At 37.9% G+C, this 19735-nt stretch overlaps 1 protein-coding gene across 1 annotated transcript in view; it reads left to right on the forward strand.

Annotated features, from left to right (window-relative positions):
* The window catches only part of NUP210 (nucleoporin 210), a 69455-nt gene that overhangs the window by 20010 nt on the left and 29710 nt on the right, over nt 1-19735 (forward strand). Inside the window, exons 7-18 of the mRNA XM_076345922.1 lie at nt 1044-1202; nt 1682-1750; nt 2056-2162; nt 3234-3374; nt 4635-4772; nt 8923-9078; nt 12127-12325; nt 13635-13780; nt 16048-16269; nt 17553-17726; nt 19001-19193; nt 19504-19610. Coding sequence (XP_076202037.1) covers nt 1044-1202; nt 1682-1750; nt 2056-2162; nt 3234-3374; nt 4635-4772; nt 8923-9078; nt 12127-12325; nt 13635-13780; nt 16048-16269; nt 17553-17726; nt 19001-19193; nt 19504-19610 — 1811 coding nt within the window. The remainder of the gene's footprint in view (nt 1-1043; nt 1203-1681; nt 1751-2055; nt 2163-3233; nt 3375-4634; nt 4773-8922; nt 9079-12126; nt 12326-13634; nt 13781-16047; nt 16270-17552; nt 17727-19000; nt 19194-19503; nt 19611-19735) is intronic.

Below are 19735 nucleotides of genomic sequence, written 5' to 3' on the forward strand. Positions count from 1 at the left end.
CGTTGACTAAGAAACTGTGTCTCACTTTCTTAGTTAAATCAAATTTAGGTTAGCAATTTTTCTAACATAAAATGTTTTCTTGACAAATGGATTTGCTCCACTTTTACAAGTGTGGGTTAGCTGGCTTTATGTCCATTTAAAGGTGTGGAAGTTTGTAACTGCATCTGTTGCTTACAAGGAGCCTGTGCTGGTAATGACTTTTTTCCTCTTTTCCTTTCTTTTTTCTCTTTTCCTTTCTTTTTTCTCTTTTCCTTTCTTTTTTCTCTTTTCCTTTCTTTTTTCTCTTTTCCTTTCTTTTTTCTCTTTTCCTTTCTTTTTTCTCTTTTCCTTTCTTTTTTCTCTTTTCCTTTCTTTTTTCTCTTTTCCTTTCTTTTTTCTCTTTTCCTTTCTTTTTTCTCTTTTCCTTTCTTTTTTCTCTTTTCCTTTCTTTTTTCTCTTTTCCTTTCTTTTTTCTCTTTTCCTTTCTTTTTTCTCTTTTCCTTTCTTTTTTCTCTTTTCCTTTCTTTTTTCTCTTTTCCTTTCTTTTCTCCCTCCTCTCTCCCCTTTTTCTCCCCCCCTCCTTTTCCTCCTCTCTTCCCCCCCCTTTTCTTCCTCTCTCCTCCCTCTCCCCTCCTTCTCTCTCTCTCCCCTCTCTCTCCTCCCTTTTTTTTTTTTTAAAGAAACTAGATAAGAAATGTTTTACCAGGCTAGTAAACTAGGCTTACTACATCAGCTAGTAGTGCAGAATGGAGCAGCAGAAATTGTCGGTAACTCATAGAGAGTAATTTGACCACTTTTTTGAAGCTGGGAATGAATTGGATTCTAGGTCTAAACAGTGGGATGATATTAGTTGGAAATTACAGCTTCAAAGAAATTAAAGTTAGGCGAGGAGCTCATTTTGTGTGTGTGATGATATAATCGTAGAAATGCTATTTCTACAAGACATCAAAAATACTGATTTAGTGTGTGCACTAGGCATCAGTAAAAATTAATCAGCAATAATGAGCAGCATCCAAACACTGACATATTTGTTTTTATTGTTTCATATGTTGTTTTATGTACAGAATTAGTGATGCCGTCTGATCAGTATGAACTGCAGCTACAGAACAACGTACTTAGTCCTGAGGGAGATCTGTCTTGGCCGGTTGCCGAGTTGGACCAGGCAACATCAGTTGTAACTGCATTGCAGCAGGGACAAACTAACCTCATACTTGGGCACAAGAGTATCCTTCCTAGGTGATGCTTTTCCATCTGGATCTTTGTGGCAGGAGACAAACTTTCCACCCTTTGCAGCACAAAAAGATAAAATTATCCATATTTGTACCAGTAGTCTTGAAAATCGGGAGCACCTGATGGAGCCATAGAAAGCAGCACTGCTGTGAATTCAGTCTCAACAGAGCTGCCTGATGCCTTGAAATGTTCTGAGAAATTAGGTTGGCAAAAGATCAATTAAATCATGTCTGTTCCCCTCAGTCAATGTGGAAATGTGATGGGGCTTTATTTAATTTTTATATTTAGAGCATTATATTCTCTAGTGGGATCTCTCTAAAATGCTCACTATCTTTCAGGATAGTGGGGATAACATTTATTTTCAGTGTACAATTAGCTTTAAATATCCGAAGAGGCACAAGGAGCCCCAGGAACAAGCTGATCTTTACTTGACTTTTGTCAAAACTTTTCTGTTCCTTTACTGAGACTTCAGGTATTCGCATGCAAGGCGTTTCCAGACTACCAAACAGCACTATCTATGTTGTCAATCCTGGGTATTTAGGTTGGTATTGGCTGCAATTTTCCTGATTGCTTAATATAATTTCTTGCCTTGTTTTTGTATTGGTGTTTTTCTGTGTGTATATACATGCTTCCGTTTCACATATTACTTTTCATAGAAAAGTAATTTTGTTCATAAAAGTAGCTCAATGTGAAATAGGTTCAGTACTAAGTATTTATTTATTTTCTTTCACCTCTGTATTCAGCAACAATGAAGGTGCATCTTCAGAGTGTGGGCACCAGAAGCAAAATGCTTATATCCATAAAGAGGCCGTTGATTTGTGCTGTTCAATATTTCCTGTTTTGTAGGATTTACAGTCCATCCAGGTGACAGATGGGTCCTAGAAACAGGCAGACTTTATGAAATTACAATTGAAGTGTATGATAAATCGAGCAATAAGGTGTATTTATCTGATGTAAGTGAAATGTTGATATACTTCTGAGTGTCTGTCTCCTAAATCCTGTCTTTCTTTGAAATTAGTTGAGCAGTCTCTTATTTACTTTGAGTTTAGGACATATCAAAGCACGTTGTTTCTTGCCTTTTCCTTTTTTCTCTTTATTTTGTAGTTTTGGGTTTTTTAAAATAAAGCACTCTGGGTGATTCATGTGAAAGTGCCTATTGGAATCTAAGTGCTGTAGAAAAACTGGAAGAAGTTGGACAACACACTTCAAACATGTAGCGTAGGCATTGCACTGCAAATTGCAAACTGGTGTAACTGCTGGAGAGCAGTACTAATATGGTACTTCATCTCATCAATCTCCCCCAAATATAACATTGTCAAGCCTAGAGGCAATCTTTCCTGTTAAAGAATGAGGTGTACGATAGGCTTATAACACTCTTGGGGAGCTACCTGTTTCCTTTTAGTTGATTATGGGAAAAGCTTAGATGATTAGCTAGCATTAAAACACTTCACTGGTAGTTAAATAAGATGAATTCTAGGTACTAGGTACCAAATATACATTGCTTTTAAAAAAATAAAGAAAACAAGATTTGAATAGTTCATTTGCAAATAGAAAAATTTTATTAAATTCTTGTTTTTCAGAATATTGAGTTTCTGAGAGTGTTACTTATTTGCACTTATTTGCTTCCTGAGATATTTCAGCTAGATCTCAGAAAAAATGTGCTATTGGGGCAGTATATTTGCATGTTCTTCCCCTTTTGTGTTTAAGAATGACAAAATTAAGAAATTATTGTAAAATATGAATTATTTAGTGGTATAAATATTGGTACTTTTCATGTTAAATTACATGTTGCTGATAATTTAAAAAAGTAAGTATTTTCTGTGGAGTTAATGCTGTGTCTAAAAGATACAATCTTGTTGAAAGACTGAAACTTTCATAGGGAAAGTTCTTAGTTTCAGATAAGTTTCTTTGAACTGTTATTAAACAATTGTTTTCTCATTTAATTTGCTAATATCTTTATGGCTGCCTGTACAGTATTAATGTCAGTTACCTGTGGCAATATCTATTTAATGTTCTGATTTTAGAATATCAGAATTAATACAAAGCTGTCCAAAGAATATTTTGAGGTGCTGAAGTCATCTCTGAATGGATCATATCATTATGTGAAAGCAATAAAGAAGGGTCAGACCATTATTGATGCTGCACTGACATCAGTAGTAGATCAGGTATGTTTTTATAATAACTCCTCTGCTTTGCTGGTAGGCTTAAAAATGATTTACTTGTGCAGTAGTGACTTAATAGTGACATAGTAAAAGGAAGCCTAAGAATTACATGGATCTAAGCCGTCTCTGTTTAAACAGATTAAGAACCACATTCTAAAATCCTTACTTCAGGAAAACTGTCAATTAAGTCAACAGAGGATTTGCTTAAATAAAGACTGTGGGATTTTGCTACCGAGTGTGTGGCAAACACCTGTTAAACTAGCGGTGCACAGCACTGATTTTTTTTTTCATGGCAGATACTTATGTGGGCCCATATCGTATCCTTGTGCTGGTGCAAAGGTCCTCTCACATTCTATGAGTGAATTTTACAATTTATTGTGGTAGGATCATCAGTGTCATACCCTGGCCTTGTTCTGCATTCAGTTACATTTGGAAAGTTTTCTGTCATTTGGTAAGTGATGTTAAATGCTGGAATGAAAATCTGCCAAATGTATCAGCCTGCAAATTTCTTCAAATTAATATTCATTAACTTTCTGCTAGTTGGGCAGGCTGCTGAATGTATGGCTAACTAGGGCACGTGGTGTGAAAGTGATTTGCTTTTGCTTGAAACTTGGAAAAATTCAACACTTCAACCCATTTGCTGTGAAATTGTTGTAGTGATTCCTTGAGTAGGATTTAGTAGATCCTTGTATATGATAAGCCATGCTCATTCTCTGTGTCAGAAGAGGTACTCTTGAATGAAATGTTAACTGAGAGCTGTTAAAGTTTTCCGTCAGAACTCCAGTAAGAAACAGTATGTTGTGCCAGAGGGTTATGACATTACAATTACAGCAAAGTTGTAAAGGACAGTATTTTGGGATGGGTTGAGGAATGGGTCTTTTAGGCTGAGTTTCGTCTTCACCTGCGGCAGAGTAGAATGAGCAAAGAGTAAATGCAGGTGTGGAGTTACTGAATTAGTTCTCCAGATGAGGTCTCAAAAACTAGGAGTAGTGAAAGAGTCTATTTCTTGTTGCTGTTTGCCTTTTAAATTAATGTGGGCACCTGTACCTCCATAGTAACATTACTCATTTAATACAACAGCACACTTTGCTGCGATGAGCTGACTATTTGCTCACAAGTAACGCTGTTCCTAAGTGACCCTAAATAGTTGCTTTCCTTTCTCTCTGAGATGTTTTCAACAACTTGTCTCTATATAAGGACTAAACATTATTCCTAGGAAGTACTATGGTGTTATTTATAATACTGTGCTGTTGCTTTTTGTAGGATGGAGGTGTTCACACGTTATCAGTTCCAGTGCGAAACCAGCAAGATGTTGAAATATATGTTCCTATAGTTCTTTCACCCAGCATTTTGACGTTTCCTTGGCAGCCAAAAGCAGGAGTCTACCAATACACTATACAGGTATGCCAAAGAAGTATCTAAATGCAGGAAGTATTGCTCAAGCAGGCACAGTAAGGCCTGTAACCACTTATATAGAGTTGACTTTGGATACTTCAGGCACAGTGTTTTCCAAAACTTTATTTGGAGGGATTTTTGTTGGATGTTAGTTGCAGGATTTAATGTGTAGTTAGTTAAAAAAGAGCACACAAAAAACCAACAAACATAAAAACCCCACCGACTTTTACCTCTTGTCTTTCATTTCACTTCCTCTCTCCTTCATGAATGCACCACACACATACACACAGAGTGGTTTGAAATTACAGAAAACATCCTAGGTACAAAGCTTAATAGTAATAGTTTGAGGCTACGATTTACTGTAAAGGGATGGAAGTATGGGAGTATGAATCGGAGCGTGAGGTGACTGCAAAAAGGGCATGACAAGATCAATGAGCAGCACCCCATCAATCTTTGACATCAGTATCCTTCAGTCGCCACACATCTCATGCTTCTAATAAAAAGTTATAGGGAGGCAAAGGCCACAGTTTCATTTACAGTATGCCCTTCTAAAGGGACTTTCTTCTTACATTTCTGACGCGTGTCTTTGCTCCCATGCTGCCAATCCTTCCATGCACTTCATGAAGCAAATGGCTTGTCTTCCAGTATCCAGAGTGTAGTCTAACCGGAGAAAAGAACATTGTGCTTCCCCAGCCCGGACTCTCACCCCAGTACAATGATACCCAGATCCGGCACTTGAGTGTTTCATGTACAGTTCCTGCCTCTCCCTTTTAGCATGAAGTAGTGCTGAGTTTTGGGTCTGTCTTCAGGTAAACAGTATACAAAAAGAGGCAGCGGGACACATGGTGACTGAAGTAAACAAATCAACCTCATAGGGATAAAATTGCATTCTCTAGTGTAAATCTGAAGTTAACGCCATTGAGTTTAGCGCTGTCATCTGTACCTTTAATTTTTGTGGGATTAGAGTTTGATTTAGTTCATGCTATACCTAACCACACCAGCAGAGTGTGGTAAAAATTCTTAGTACAAATATGCATTTTTCGGTACTTCATCATAACTTCTGCTAGAGTTCCCAGTAAGGGGAAGTAAATGTGGTTTTCTGTTTCCCACATCTTTTACAGTTCTATTCTTGTCTCACCTCATCTTGCATATATGATCAAACATCTCACTAGAGAACATTCCTTCATGTTACTCTAATAATCTGCATCAGTATTCTTACTTTACTGTGATTTTTTTTCATTAAAAACAAAAACTTTTTTTATAGAATCATAGAATAGTTTGGGTTGGAAGGGACCTCTAAAGGTCATCTAGTCCAACCCCCCTGCAATGAGCAGGGCCATCTTCCACTAGATGAGGTTGCTCAGAGCCCCGTCCAACCTGACCTGGAATGTTTCCAGGGATGGGGCATCCACCGCCTCTCTGGGCAACCTGTGCTAGCGCCTCACCACCCTCAGCGTGAAAAATGTCTTCCTTATGTCTAGTCTAAATCTACCCCCCTTTAGTTTAAAGCCATTCCCCCTTGTCCTGTCGCAACAGGCCCTGCTAAAAGGTTTGCCGCCATCTTTTTTTATAAGCCCCCTTTAAGTACTGCTAGGCTGCAATCAGGTCTCCCCGAAGCCTTCTCTTCTCTAGGCTGAACAGCCCCAATTCTTTCAGCCTTTCTTCATAGGAGAGGTGTTCCATCCCCCTGATCATTTTTGTGGCCCTCTTTTCTCCCAACATTTAAATTACTTTTCATTTACTGAAACTGAGAACATTTTCCCAGTCTGCCCATTCACCAATACTAGTGATTGTTTACAATAGCACACAGCTTGACTGTTGTTCCTGCCTGTAGATTAGTGTTTGCCTCCTACTCAATAGTTTTTGAGTCGGGCTATTTTAAATTGGTGAATGCACTTTTTCTGAAAATAAGTTGAAAGGGATTTTTGGATCTAGCCAAATTCTGTTTATAGCTGAAGTAAGTCCTTCCAGATGGTATCAGAATGACTTTTAAGTTTTACTTTGTCAGCTGTCTGGTTTTTTTGTTGTTTGCTTTGTTCATATTTGTGCTAACAAGATGGCTTCTGTTGCAAGTAAAAAAGGAAGGGGAAAAAAAAAAAGATGTTTCCTTCCTTCCATGCATTAGAGAAGTGAAGTGCCATCTTTGTGAAGTTAAGTATGCAGAGGTTATTTTTTCCTAGTGAGGGCATCACCGTCACTGGTTACAGTATGTGGAGTTCAGCTAACAGGCTGTGGATAATGATTAGACCGAAACAGAAGCTGGTTTACCCTTTCTCTCCTCAGTGCAAACTGACTGCTACAGAGAAAAATGTCATAATACATCTGGTTTGTATGGCAATGAGGTGTGACTCCATAGAATTATTAAGAATTGGGTATTTCTATTGTATGTTTTCTGCTCATTTCCCTGTTTTAATTGAAAATATCTTTACAAAACATTCTGAATTTTACATTCTTTAAACGTTTCTCGCCACATCCCATGCATCTCCTTCTGTCACACACTGTTACCTATTTATCCGTTTGTCTTTGTCCGGTGCTCTTTCTGTAATCAGGTTGTGCACATGCTCATGGGAAGGAAAAAGGGAAATTACTGTCCCTTTGATTTCCCACCCCCCAGTAAAAGTTATTAGCTAAGCTCCTGCATAATTTAGATCTGCTTGTTTTCCACACTGTCCTAGACAAGATTTATCATCTTGTTCATTTTTACTTTAATTATGAAATGGGTTAGAGCAAATGCTGAGAAAGTTAAAGAAATTAAAACAATACATGTAAATAAAAAAATTGCTCCGACGTTCACCCTTGTTTTACTCTGATGGAACTTTGAAATTTATTTTGGAGTATGAAAGTCTTTTTTATTTTTTTCTTTAACTTGCTTTAAAATGCATTATTCTCAGGATACCTTTCTGCACAGTATTTGTCTCAACAGACACTTCCTATAGCTCACAATAATGATGTTTAAAACCTATACATTTTACAGCATTGTAATGATTATGTTTCTTCAATAACTGATATTACACATCTAGGAGGACAATACTCTGCTTGTGTTGGCAAAATGTTTTTTGGCCCTTCACTTTATAAAATATGAACCTGCAGCAGATATTACCCTGTCCTGGCTGCCATAGTGCTTATATAGTGGGTATAATAATTTGTCTCTATTGATGTGGACCGTAATATCAGGTAACTAGTTCTTACCCTCTGTAGAATAATTCCACTCACTTAAGCTCTTCTAATCATCAAACAACCCTTCAAGAGCTGGGAGTTCTAGGAAAAGGGTGGGTTTTTCTTTTTTGTTGGTTTGCGGGTTTTTATGGGAATCTGCATGATAAATCTGAGCTTATAAGTTTGGCAGTTACTGACTCCTTCCTTGACAAGCCATTGTGGGAGTGTAGCCTGTACATTTCGCAGGCCCTCGCAGTGCTTGTGGCAAGAGTGGGCAGTTTCCATATGTGCCTATTGCTCATTCCATGATTGATCAGTTGCTGGAGCAGCACATTTGTTGAATGGCTACAGGTAGACGTGCTGATTTTCAGCATAAAAATAAAAAAGTAATGCCAAGAAGAGAGTGACTTTTTTTTTTCTTTTTCTTTTTTTCCCCTCTTGCCTCATTCCCTCCCTGCCTCCCACTTTCTTTTCTCTTCCCTTTAGATCCCTTAACAATTCCCATTGAAAGAAGCTAGTAGGTACAGAGTGTCAGGTTAGCAGCTCTGAGACCCAAAATCAGCAATTTGGCTGTCAGCAACAGAGAAACAGTGAGGGTTTTTAGAAGTACGATAATCCCACGTGCCAGGCCTCCGGTGTGCCAATTTGTGAAGTGCTCTGCTGACTCTAAGCACTATCAATCACTGGGAGCTGAGAGCATCAGACTTCTACAGCTGGGAGAGGGAGATTTGGGTTAGCAGCACTGGTGAGCACATAGGACGTGCATGAAGAAAGCTGAAATTAAAGTGAATGCAGGGTAATAATCATCTCATCTCTTACTTCACCTTGCTTATTTCAAAGTTCTGAGGTGTTATTTTATTTGTATTTCCTCAGTAATAGCACTATCGTTGCTCAGTGTGTCCCTGGTTTTCATGCAAGATATTCAAAGGCTTGACAGCTAAGAAACGTGAGAACCATATACTTTATAAAATATTTGAAAGATTTTCTCTCTGTGTTCTAGGCTCATGGTGGAAGTGGCAATTTCAGCTGGTCCTATTCTAACCAGGCAGTTGCTACAGTGACGGTCAAAGGAGTAATGACAACTGGAAGTGATACTGGCGTCAGTGTTATTCAGGCAATTGATGTTCAGAATCCATTGCATTATGGAGAAATGAAGGTAAAAATTTTCCCTGGTCACTCTTGAATATGGCTTTTGGAAACAGTGAAGAAGCTGAGAATGCCATAGGCATTCCCCTTTCCAAAATGTTCCCAAGAGGTTTCTCAACCTGCCACAGGGCAGGCAAAGTGATCCATTTCAGAGTTTGTGCTTCTGGGGATTCAAGCTCTCTCCACTGCATTTAACTTTAATCCCATTTTTGCCCCTTCCCGATTTCCTTGGCAAGTCTTTTTCCTTGTTGAAAGTTTTGAGTGCAAGAAGGAAATAGTAATGGCCTAGCCATCTAAGCAGACAAGCCAAACTAAAAATGCATTCTGCAGGGTAAGAGTTGGGCGTTTTCCCTCAATATAAAAGGATGACAGATATCATAAAGATGTGCAAGGAAATTCCTGCCTGGAGAAGTGGCTGAAATGAATACAGTGCCACATAATGAATCTAGATTCCAAAGCTGGCCAAGAAAAAATAATCTTTTAGGAAAATTAGGAGAAAATGGGAATGAAAAATATAGTTCCCAAGAGGGATTTTGCGGTCTCTGTGCAAATCATACCCTGTTCTTAGGATTTTGGTCAGGTACAGAGTCAAGAAAATACAGGAACAGTATATGTAATGGCCCCACAGGAAAGAGCGTGCAGAGATAGGTGAAGAAGCTGCTCTGGTTAACACTGTAAATCTACAATCTTAAATATTTTTCTCTAGAATGTTATTGATTTGGAAATATTTCCTTGTGTCCTTTGGACTCGTAATTTTCCTTAAGGAGACTGTGTCAGTGCTTACTCTCTCTGTCAAGCTGTTAAGAACTGCCAGACCTGTAACATGATAGAATAGAAACTAACAGTAAGTACTACTGTGGCGTATATTCACTACTGCGAAGTAGTACTACTCTGCTACCTCCACAAATTCAGGCATTTTAATCTATGCTTTAACTCTGTGCCTTTTGCAAAGAGCTAAGCATTGGAAAGGAAACCTGACAAAGAGGAGACTTGCTCCTGACCTCAGAAAAAACTAAGAGATAGTGTACTGAGCATGTGTGACTAATCTGGGATCCAGAGGCTGTGTTTGTCTAACTGCATGGTCGTAAATGAAATAGGTTTGTTTATGCCAAGTGGATGCTATTGAGGCTGGCAAACAACCTCCATCTGGATAAGGCTTTATAAAGGTGATGGTCTTTGTTTCTGAGGGAGTATAGAAGTTGATTTAGGAAGCATGTCTTGCAAGCCCTGGGGCAGTGCACCTTCCTTCCAGGATACATGCCTGTAATTTAGCAACTGGTGGGAAACAAGCTGATGGGATCAAATATACATACATTAGCTATACAAAATACCTCATAATTTTTAAGTATCCCCATGTGCAGCACTGCTGTAATTGTTGTACTGCACTCCTGTTGCACCAAAGTCCCTTTTGACAAAACTGTTCAAAAAATGTGTTTGGTCAAAACTGCCAAGTCTGTCCCATAATGAAGAGAGAGCTATGTAAGCAGATATCTTTCCTTTTTTTTTTTTGTATGTGTGTTTTGGGAAAGATATTTCTAACCAAATTTTACTTGGAACAGCTGCATCTACTAATGCTGGGTTTTTTGAGGGGCAAATTAGCTTGGGGTTTATGCTCAGATTATTTATGTAAATTCTACAAAACGGATTTGAGAGGTACTAAACGTCATGCTTAAAATAATGACTTAAATGCTTAAAATAATGACACAAATTAAAATTTGTGCAGAATTTAGTTTACAGACTTGCTCTGAAATTATTCTCTGGACAACCCAGGATGCTGCTTTTTAGCAGTGCGACAGTTACCAGCAGGAGATACAGGAATGAAGATTTTTCAGTTAAAACTTCTTATCCTCAAACATAAGTCAAAGCCTGAAGACAGAAAAAATACTTCTCTCCATGTGAGCTTTCAGAGCAGTGTATTGCACAATCTGAATAGGTTATTTTTGAATGCCTTTGTTCTTATGTTAGGAATTGCATTCTTCGTAGAATAACTCTGAAGAGTTCTATTTACTGACCTCAGTGAGCAAATTTTAGGAATAGTTAACTATGTTCTACAAGGATTACGGTTTTAACTCTGTACCATATGGTTCAAGATTCTATCCTGAAGCCATTTGCAGATGGTTAGGAAGTTAAGATATTGCAAATGAAAAGCCTTGATCATAGCAATTGTTATGAAATATGCAGTCAGTCTGTGGTGGATTCTTTAACATTAATGGAAAAAGTAGCAAATCAGAATAACAAATAATACAGTTAAGGCTTGTTCATCAACACACCAGCTATAATAGCTTGGAAGATCTATTTCTGCAGGTCTTATTTCTGAAAGTAATCCTTTTGATTTCAAAAGTATCTCTCACATAAAGAGTACTTGTTGAAGCACAAGGTTGTTAGATTAGGCAGTAGATATTTGTTCACTTATTTTAGGTTTCTGACATATTACTGTGGGGAAATGTTGAGCTCTGGACACTTTTAAAAATGTTTTGCCAACAGAAATGCAAGAAAGAAAGGAAAAAAAAAAAGCCATTGAGGAAATGTTTGGGTCATTAGTTCCTTTAACTTCTACATACCTGCTGCTGTGAGTGATGGAGGCTGGGGACCCTTGCTAACTATGTCAGGTCTAGCTCAAATATTTACACTGTGAAAGTCAAGGTTGAATACTAAATCTGTCCCAGTTGGTGACAGTACCTCCTGGAGATATCGTGCAACTTATTCCACACTTTAAAAATCAACAAAGCAGAAGAGACAATTATAGAAGTAGCAGTAAAAGGATCACCAAGTTAATGTGAACTTGGACTGTTATGGGAAAAGAGCACTAAAATACTAGCAGGCTTTTCCTGGCCCTTTCTGATACCTTTCTGCAGCAGGTAAACACAGCAATGTTGAATCTGAGAAGAATTGTTTCCAGCCATCAGAGGGAAGTCAGCAGCTGGGAGAAGTATAGGAGAGGGCTAATTAAAATAAGGAGAGCATATTGAAGTCTATTTTTCTTTTTTTTTTTTTCTGGTACCTTTTTGTGGGGTTGTGTTCATACATCTGTCCTGTGTTTCTTTCCTCCTTTCCTCAGGTGTATGTAACTGAACCTAGTGGGATGGAGTTCACACCATGTCAAGTTGAAGCACGTGTTGGCCAAATACTGGAGCTGCCCCTGAGGATTAATGGCCTAACAAATGTTGAAACAGGCGAGACAGTCCCACTGAGCGACTGCTCACACTTTGATCTAGTTGTAGAAGTAGAAAAGCGTGGTGTGTTCAGGCCACTTCAAGGTGATTTGATCCCCTCCCTGTTTTGAAAGTTAAATTAAGATGTTACTAAGTCACACATCTCCTTTAAATCAGTTTCAATTGCTGTGTACAGTATTCCCTTACTTATGGTGCTTAACTTCAGAGGTGGGGATCAGTACTTTTATTTTGAGGATGTATTTACTTTTTTATGCAGAACTTGCCTTTGGTATTTTTGATGTTTTGGGGGACTCTGAAAGCATTTTGGCAATTATTTTATTGGATAATGTGTAGTCTCCCATATGTCTTTCTACTGATTTAGTATTTTTAGCATGCTTCTGTAACAAAGCTGATAGGTTTTCTCATAAGAGGCGTCCATGTATATTGTGTTTTGAGGTAGCATTGGAAGACTTACAAGAATACTAAGATTAATAACTGCTTTGCCCGAATTGTCCGGCAGTACTTTCAGTTCTATAAAGACACTGTTCATTGTTTGCTCACAAGGAACTAAGACAATCAGCTGCTTAAATTTTGCCAAAGCTCTGTCACTGTTAAGCTCATTGCTTTAAGAAATGCCTCTTGTCAGGTTTATTAAGAGTGTGGAGTATGTACGTTATTTTTAAAGATTGCCATTAATGTTGCTGGGCTAAGTGAACACTGAGCAATGTGCTTGTTCCTGTGTCTGCTGATTTCAGTGTTGTTATTCAGATGTACCATTAATTTTTTCCAAGTGTCTCTTGTATGGAAGCTCTTTCCTGTGCTATTGAGCCAGTAAAACCAGTCTGCGTTGTACCATCTGTTTGCTTGAGAGGCAGCTATTTTAAATGTCGCTATGTAGTCTGCTGTTGTACTGTTTGTTTCAAAAAAAGAAAAAATACACTCCTCCCAAACCCCAAAATGTCCTCTAAGTAAGCAGAGAAATTTCATGAAAACACCTTACCTTCAGCTGGAGAAATGATGTATTGCCTACGGTTCAAGTTGTTCTGTGCAGGAAAGATTGTCTAAGCAGTGTGACTTATTTGTGCTTAATTACAAGCCAGTTTCATTTTAGAACAGCAAGATGAAAATATTCCATAAGAGATAGAAGTTATATTAGTTTGTACCAGAGTAAAGGCTCATGTCCTGTTTAGGACAGTGTGAAAATAAAGAAGTTTGAGACATGGATACTTCAGTAAGTGTTGGGTTTGAGATGAAAGACAGTAGTGAACATGTTTACCCATTTGGTTGGAGAACACATCTCTACTTACTTCTGGTGGAAATGCTTTTGTCGAGAAAAGCCGTGTTGAACTTGCGTTAAAATGCCTGGGCATTTCTCTCCAAGTATGTATTTATGTATTTTTAATTTATCTGACAGGAAGGCTTAAGCCAACTGCTGATTTTTGTAGTGGAGTCAGAGTGAAAGCCGAAACTCAAGGATACACAACACTTGTTGTTAGTTACACCCATGGTCGTGTCCATCTCAGTGCTAGCATCACCATTGCTGCCTATCTGCCATTAAAAGTAAGTCTGTTTTTGCTGTTCCTAAAGCAGTCCATCACTTAAAATGCCTTTAAATGACAAACAGCAAGTTGATATTATGTAATGAGTATGGTTAAAAAAAAAAAAAAAGGAGGTGGGTGGTTGATTCCCAGAAAAAAAATTATGGATTGTTTTGGGGAATCGTGTTTTAACCCTTTCTCTGTGGAGCGCATATATAGTAGAGTTTGCCTACATGGACACTGCAAGCCAACTATAGAGGAGTGAGTAGTGCGATAGCGAACTAACAGATTGTGGCAACTTCTGAAGTGGAAAGTGAATTTTATATCCTTGCCTGTTTTTCAGACTTTTGCCAAAAGAGTCTCAATTGCTGTCATCTGAAGAAATATGCAGGACAGTAATAGGAGTCAACCCTCACCCAAGTGAGGATGTGTATCTTGTTTTGCGCAGCACACCTGAGTTAGTAAATTACTTTTCAGCAGGCTCTAGATGGGTGGAAAATTATGTGAGACTCAAATCGTTTTTCTTGACTGTCCATTTTAACTGATCACCAATTGGCTTAATAAGGTAATAAGGGGGCAGTCACAATTCTGCGTCCATAATGGCAAATGGAAGTAGACCTAGCTTATGATTTCTGATTTCATAGCATATAAACTGATTTTTGCAAGAAGGCAAAGCTGGCTGGCCTATATGGCAGTGAAAATATATGCTTTTTCCCTACAAATGGGAGAAACATATTTCACTGTTGGACAGTTCACTAAAGAAAACAGGAAGAACAAACCTGAGTACAGGTCAATCTATGGAGATATGGAACAGTATGCTTATGTTACCCTCATCTTCAGAGACCTAGCACTGAATCTGCAAAGCTGAAGTCTAATACATTTGACCATAGCTTTTTTCCCCTCCCCAAATCTGGAACAAAAGTTTGTGCAAATCATACAAATTTGTGACTGTAATGATGATTTCACTTTTCAAATATGCTTTTCTGTCAAATATCTTAAACAGCTGAGTATAATTATGTGAAGATGCTGAGACACCCTAAGTAGAGTGTGCAAACTTTCTATTATTGGCAGCAACGTGAGAGAGGCATAGTCCCTTTAATTAGGAATTTTTCATATGTGTGGTATCATTCACATTTATTAGCAAAGCCACTTGAGGTGTTGTAACACTGCTTTTCATATATAAAGTTAAATGATTCTAGGGTACTTAACAGAGCCAATACATGGTGACAAGGAGGGTAGATTAAGTGCACTTTATAAAAAAAAAAAAAAAAAAAAAATCTGTGCTTAGATATCTCAGTGAAGAGCTTCTTTTTCTTTGAAGTGTAGAACAGTGATTTCCACATTCTTTTCTCTCCTTTCTGTAGAATGAAATATTTATGATGCCCAGAAATGGAAGGCAGCATTTTTCTGTCAGATACCTATTTTAAAAAAATAATAACTAGAATATAAAAAGTGGGAGAAAGATAAACAGGAGTCAAAGGGCAGGCAGACACTTGAGACAAAATCTCATAGTTTTCCAATGGGTTTTTACCTTTATATTACAAACATAATCAGGGAGTAAATGGGAGGAAAGAGGAACATTTATGCCAACCCTTGCCTTCTCTCTCTTCCTACCAGAATGCACCTATGGAAAGAATTGAGCCAGCCTTTATGTTCGCTGCTATTTCTTTCTTACTGAACACCTAAGTAATATGATGATGTGGAACACAAGCTACAAATGGTTATTGTGTATTAAAATGTCAGGTTAATTTCTGTGATGATAAACAGCACAGGCTGTCCCAGTGATGCACATCAATGTAGAATTCGTCGTAGAGGTTTGAAGTAAAACTTGTGTAGGAGAATAATTACATGCACAGAACTGTGCTGGAGAGAGCACTGTCAAGTGAAAGTAAAATTTGACATTTTATTCATTTCAAGTACTGTCTATTTAAAAAATGTGGTAGAATAGTATCTCTCTGAATGTGCTCAGAAGAGTATATTAAGGGTCTTTCTCTTGCTGTAATTCTTCATGAAAGAGAGTGACTAGAATGTAGTTAAAATTTTTCTTTGCATCCATGGGTTCCATTGAATATAATCCAACTGGACAGAAGTCTTGTAGATGATGCTAAATATTTTGGTACAACTCTGTTCTTAAATAACCATGCTTACAAACCACTGTGTGGGGAAAACCATGGCCAAATCAAAGTAACAAAGATAGCTCTTCCATTAAGAAGGAAGTTTCTTTTGCAAGGTACAACCAAACTGTGTGTAAATAAATTCATTAATTTGTAATTAATTCATTCATTACAGACTATTGATCCTCCATCTGTTGCTTTAGTGACTTTGGGTTCCTCTAAAGATATGTTATTTGAAGGAGGACCTAGACCATGGGTACAAGAACCTTCAAAGTTCTTCAGGAACGTCACCGCTGAGGATGCAGAAAGTATTGGTCTGTCTCTACTTGGACCTCCTACATCTCGAAATAACATCCAGCATTGGGTTAGAGTGTCTTGCAAAAGCCTGGGAGAGCAAGTAAGTGCCAGAAGGTATTTGTCTTGCCCTCTGTCAAACACTGAGCTAAGGCAACTGAGAACAGGCTTCAGACAGATTTATGATACCATATACCTTATATATAAGAAATAGTTTTTGTGATAAGCCAGTAAAGAACTTGGGTAAGTATATTGTTTAGCCATTGTGATGCTGGTACAGGTTTTAGAGTGAGCATTTCATAACATTATGTTATAAAGTGGTTTACGATGGGTTTATTGCAGTATAAAGCCAAGTCACAGAAACCTTATGTTGTAGAATGCGTTAAACAGATCCTAGTAAGTGCAGCTTCAGTTTGCATAAATAGGATCATGGCAGAAGGTTACTGCAGTAAACTTCTGTCTGACCTGCTCCTCTTAACCAAGTTACTTTCCAGTGTAATTCTGTTTATTCAAACAAATGACAGCCATATGAATTTATTGCTCTGGCATTTGGGCAGTCTTTGTGATAGTGGCTGTAGTCACTTTCCACCTGGTCTTGTTTTCTCTAACATGCAGAAGTGATTTATCCTGCTATACTCACCCCGGCCAGTCTATAAAGCATTTAGCTTTGATTTAATGTTTTTTTTCCTGTAATTCTGCAAGGCCTAAGCATTTTGGTGTGGCTGCCAAACTGTTTAACTGATTTCCTCAGTGGATACTGTACAAAGTGTAGCTATTTCTGTAAGAGCAAATTCAGGGAGGAAAAACGTTGTTGTCTATGACTGTGCATGCATTGGCTGTCTGTCCTGTGCTGTCCAGAACAGATCGCATCTGCATGGCTCTGGCTAGCATCAGTGCATGGGTGGATAAGGCAGGTAACCAGAGCTACCTCAGCCTGCTGGGATAGCCTTCTCTGTGTTTACATCCACTTTGTGGTGTTGAGGGCTAAAAAAGGAATGTAAAATAAAACACAAGATGTTTTTAAACACACTGAAGTGACTATAAATATTGTCTTTGGGCTGTTCTCTTCTCACTCTGCAAGAAAAACGCCTGCCCGTTAGCTTTTTAAGTTACAAAAGATTTGTTGTTTGAATCAAGTTTGATAGTAATAAACATGAATCCTTAGGAAAAGTTCCCAAGAATAGTACTTTGGTATAGAACTGTTCTTGAAATATGCACCTCCTTTTACATCTTCCTGAGTCTTAATGGTGCTGTAAATCCCCAAGAATCGTATTTTCGCCTGTTCATTCTGACATCAGAGTGTAACTGAGATCTGTGAAATAGAACATGCCTGAACTCAGTAGTCCTTTACTCTTTCCTCACTTGCCTGTTGTCATAATTGTACAGGTTATTGCTTTAACAGTTGGAAACAACCCCACAATCACCAACCCTTTTCCAGCGGTTGAGCCTGCTGTTGTGAAGTTCATCTGTGCTGTCCCTTCGCGACTTGCTTTGACTCCGGTTTATGGAAGTCCTCAGCCTGATCTCTCCTGTCCTTTGCTGCAACAAAACAAGCAAGTGGTAAGTGTGAGAAAAGTGACAGGAAAAGAACGTGTTCTTATAACTTAAAAATGAGTGTTTGGACCTCCACATACGAAATAGAGCATCTGACTTGCTGCAAGAGTAGCAGTAACTCTAAGTGTTGTGGGCCACACTGGTATCATTGTCTACTTCTGCAGAGAGCAGTCTGAATGTGAGTTTCCTACAGTGATCATTCGAACATGCTTATAAAGGGACCTACCAGAAAATAGGATTATATGTAAAAGCATTTGGATTGTGGCTTCTCACAAAAGTGTCACTGTGAGGAAGCCTTTCTGACTTGTCTTGAGATAAATTTCTTTTTTTATTTAAAAAAAAAAAAGGGGGGGGGGGGCGGGGTAGGGGGAATAAATGTCTCCAGCAGCTGTTTCTAAGGAAAGTACTTTTTCCCTATACCACTTCATTCTAATCTAACTATTCCATTGAGTATATAGAGACATATTTTATCATACATGTATTATTACATGAGTGTACATTTGTGTGTGTCTTATTAGTAAAGGCACAAACACTGCTGCTGTGAAGATATCTATGTAAGCATATACAGCAAGTATTGTTCAGTGACATCAGATGTATTCAGCTTTGCAAATCTGAGTCACAATAAATGGACAATGCATATTTGTAGATTATAGAGCATAAAGAACTTTCCTCTATATCCTAGAGTGCTGTCACATGTTGTCTGCTGAGTAAACTCTGTTTTGTCGTGTTAATATTACCAGGCAGATATAAAAGTCATCCTACCTTCATAAAACTGCAATGTGTATTGAGTTGATGAGTCATTTTAAATAACTTCTCTGTAATGACAAGATAAGGAGATTTTTGCGTATTATAAGTCACTCCAGAGTTCACCTGTTTTTCTAGCTCCATGATGTGTTAGTTAGACTATATCAGTACACTGCTATCGCTAATGTATTTCACAAGATGAACACCAGAATTTTGAGCTATGCCTTCTGACAAATAGCAGTATTTTTCATTATTTGTTTGAATTCCAAAGATGATGTAGTTGAGCTGTGTGCTTCGATTTTTGTTTTAAGGTAATTCACTGGCTAAAAAAACCCCCACCCTCCAACCCCCCAAAAAAAAACCTTGCAGTTGAAGTACAGCTTAATGACTTTGCATTGATGGCTCATTTTAATGAACATTACTCATGTAAGGAGTGTTATAATAAATCTCATGGAACTCAGCATACATTTTTTTTCTTCTAATGATGAAAAAATCCTCTTGCATCTGTTCAGTTCAAAGTATTAATTCTTTTTCAGGTTCCTGTTTCAAATTATCGCAATCCAGTATTGGATTTGGCTGCATATGACCAACAGGGCAGTAAATTTGATAATTTCAGTTCTCTTAGTGTTATCTGGGAATCAACAAAAATGTCCTTAGCTAATATTGAGCCTGATATGCCAATGGAGCTGACTCTGAAAGAAGATGGAAGCAGTCAAAAGAAAATGCACGGTACGAATTAGTTTAAATGAGTGTTTCATTATTTGAAGAAGGTAAGGGTTAAATCTATTTGGTAATGTCTGAGCTTGATTAAAGAAATTACTGTAATCTGCAATCATATTTCAGCTTATCCTCAACATGCATTTTAAGTGTGTGTTACTTTAAAAAAAAACAAAAAAAACCCCCAAACCTAATGCCTAGAACCTGTCTTGAGAGAGAAAGTCCTTGTCTGTTTAGAGTGATAATGGAAGAGATTAGCAGTGTACATTTCACCTTTTTCTTCCCCATAATCAGATTTATTTGACTTTTTGTTTGATTCTAGGCTTACAAACTGTTCTAGTTCATCGTGAGTCTGGAACAACTGCCATCTCTGCAACTGCAACAGGATACCAGCAATCCCATCTCAAGGCAGCTAAAGTAAAAATACCGGTACTCAGAACTCTGTTTTTTGTTGCCATTTTCCTGTGATGCTTAATGTATAGTGTTCCTATGTATTTATATCCTCAGTGCATAGTAATGTAAAAATAAGGCAGCTCCATAGCTGATTCTGAAGA

This window comes from Aptenodytes patagonicus, chromosome 8, assembly GCF_965638725.1.
Source record: "Aptenodytes patagonicus chromosome 8, bAptPat1.pri.cur, whole genome shotgun sequence".
Classification (NCBI taxonomy): Eukaryota; Metazoa; Chordata; class Aves; order Sphenisciformes; family Spheniscidae; genus Aptenodytes; species Aptenodytes patagonicus.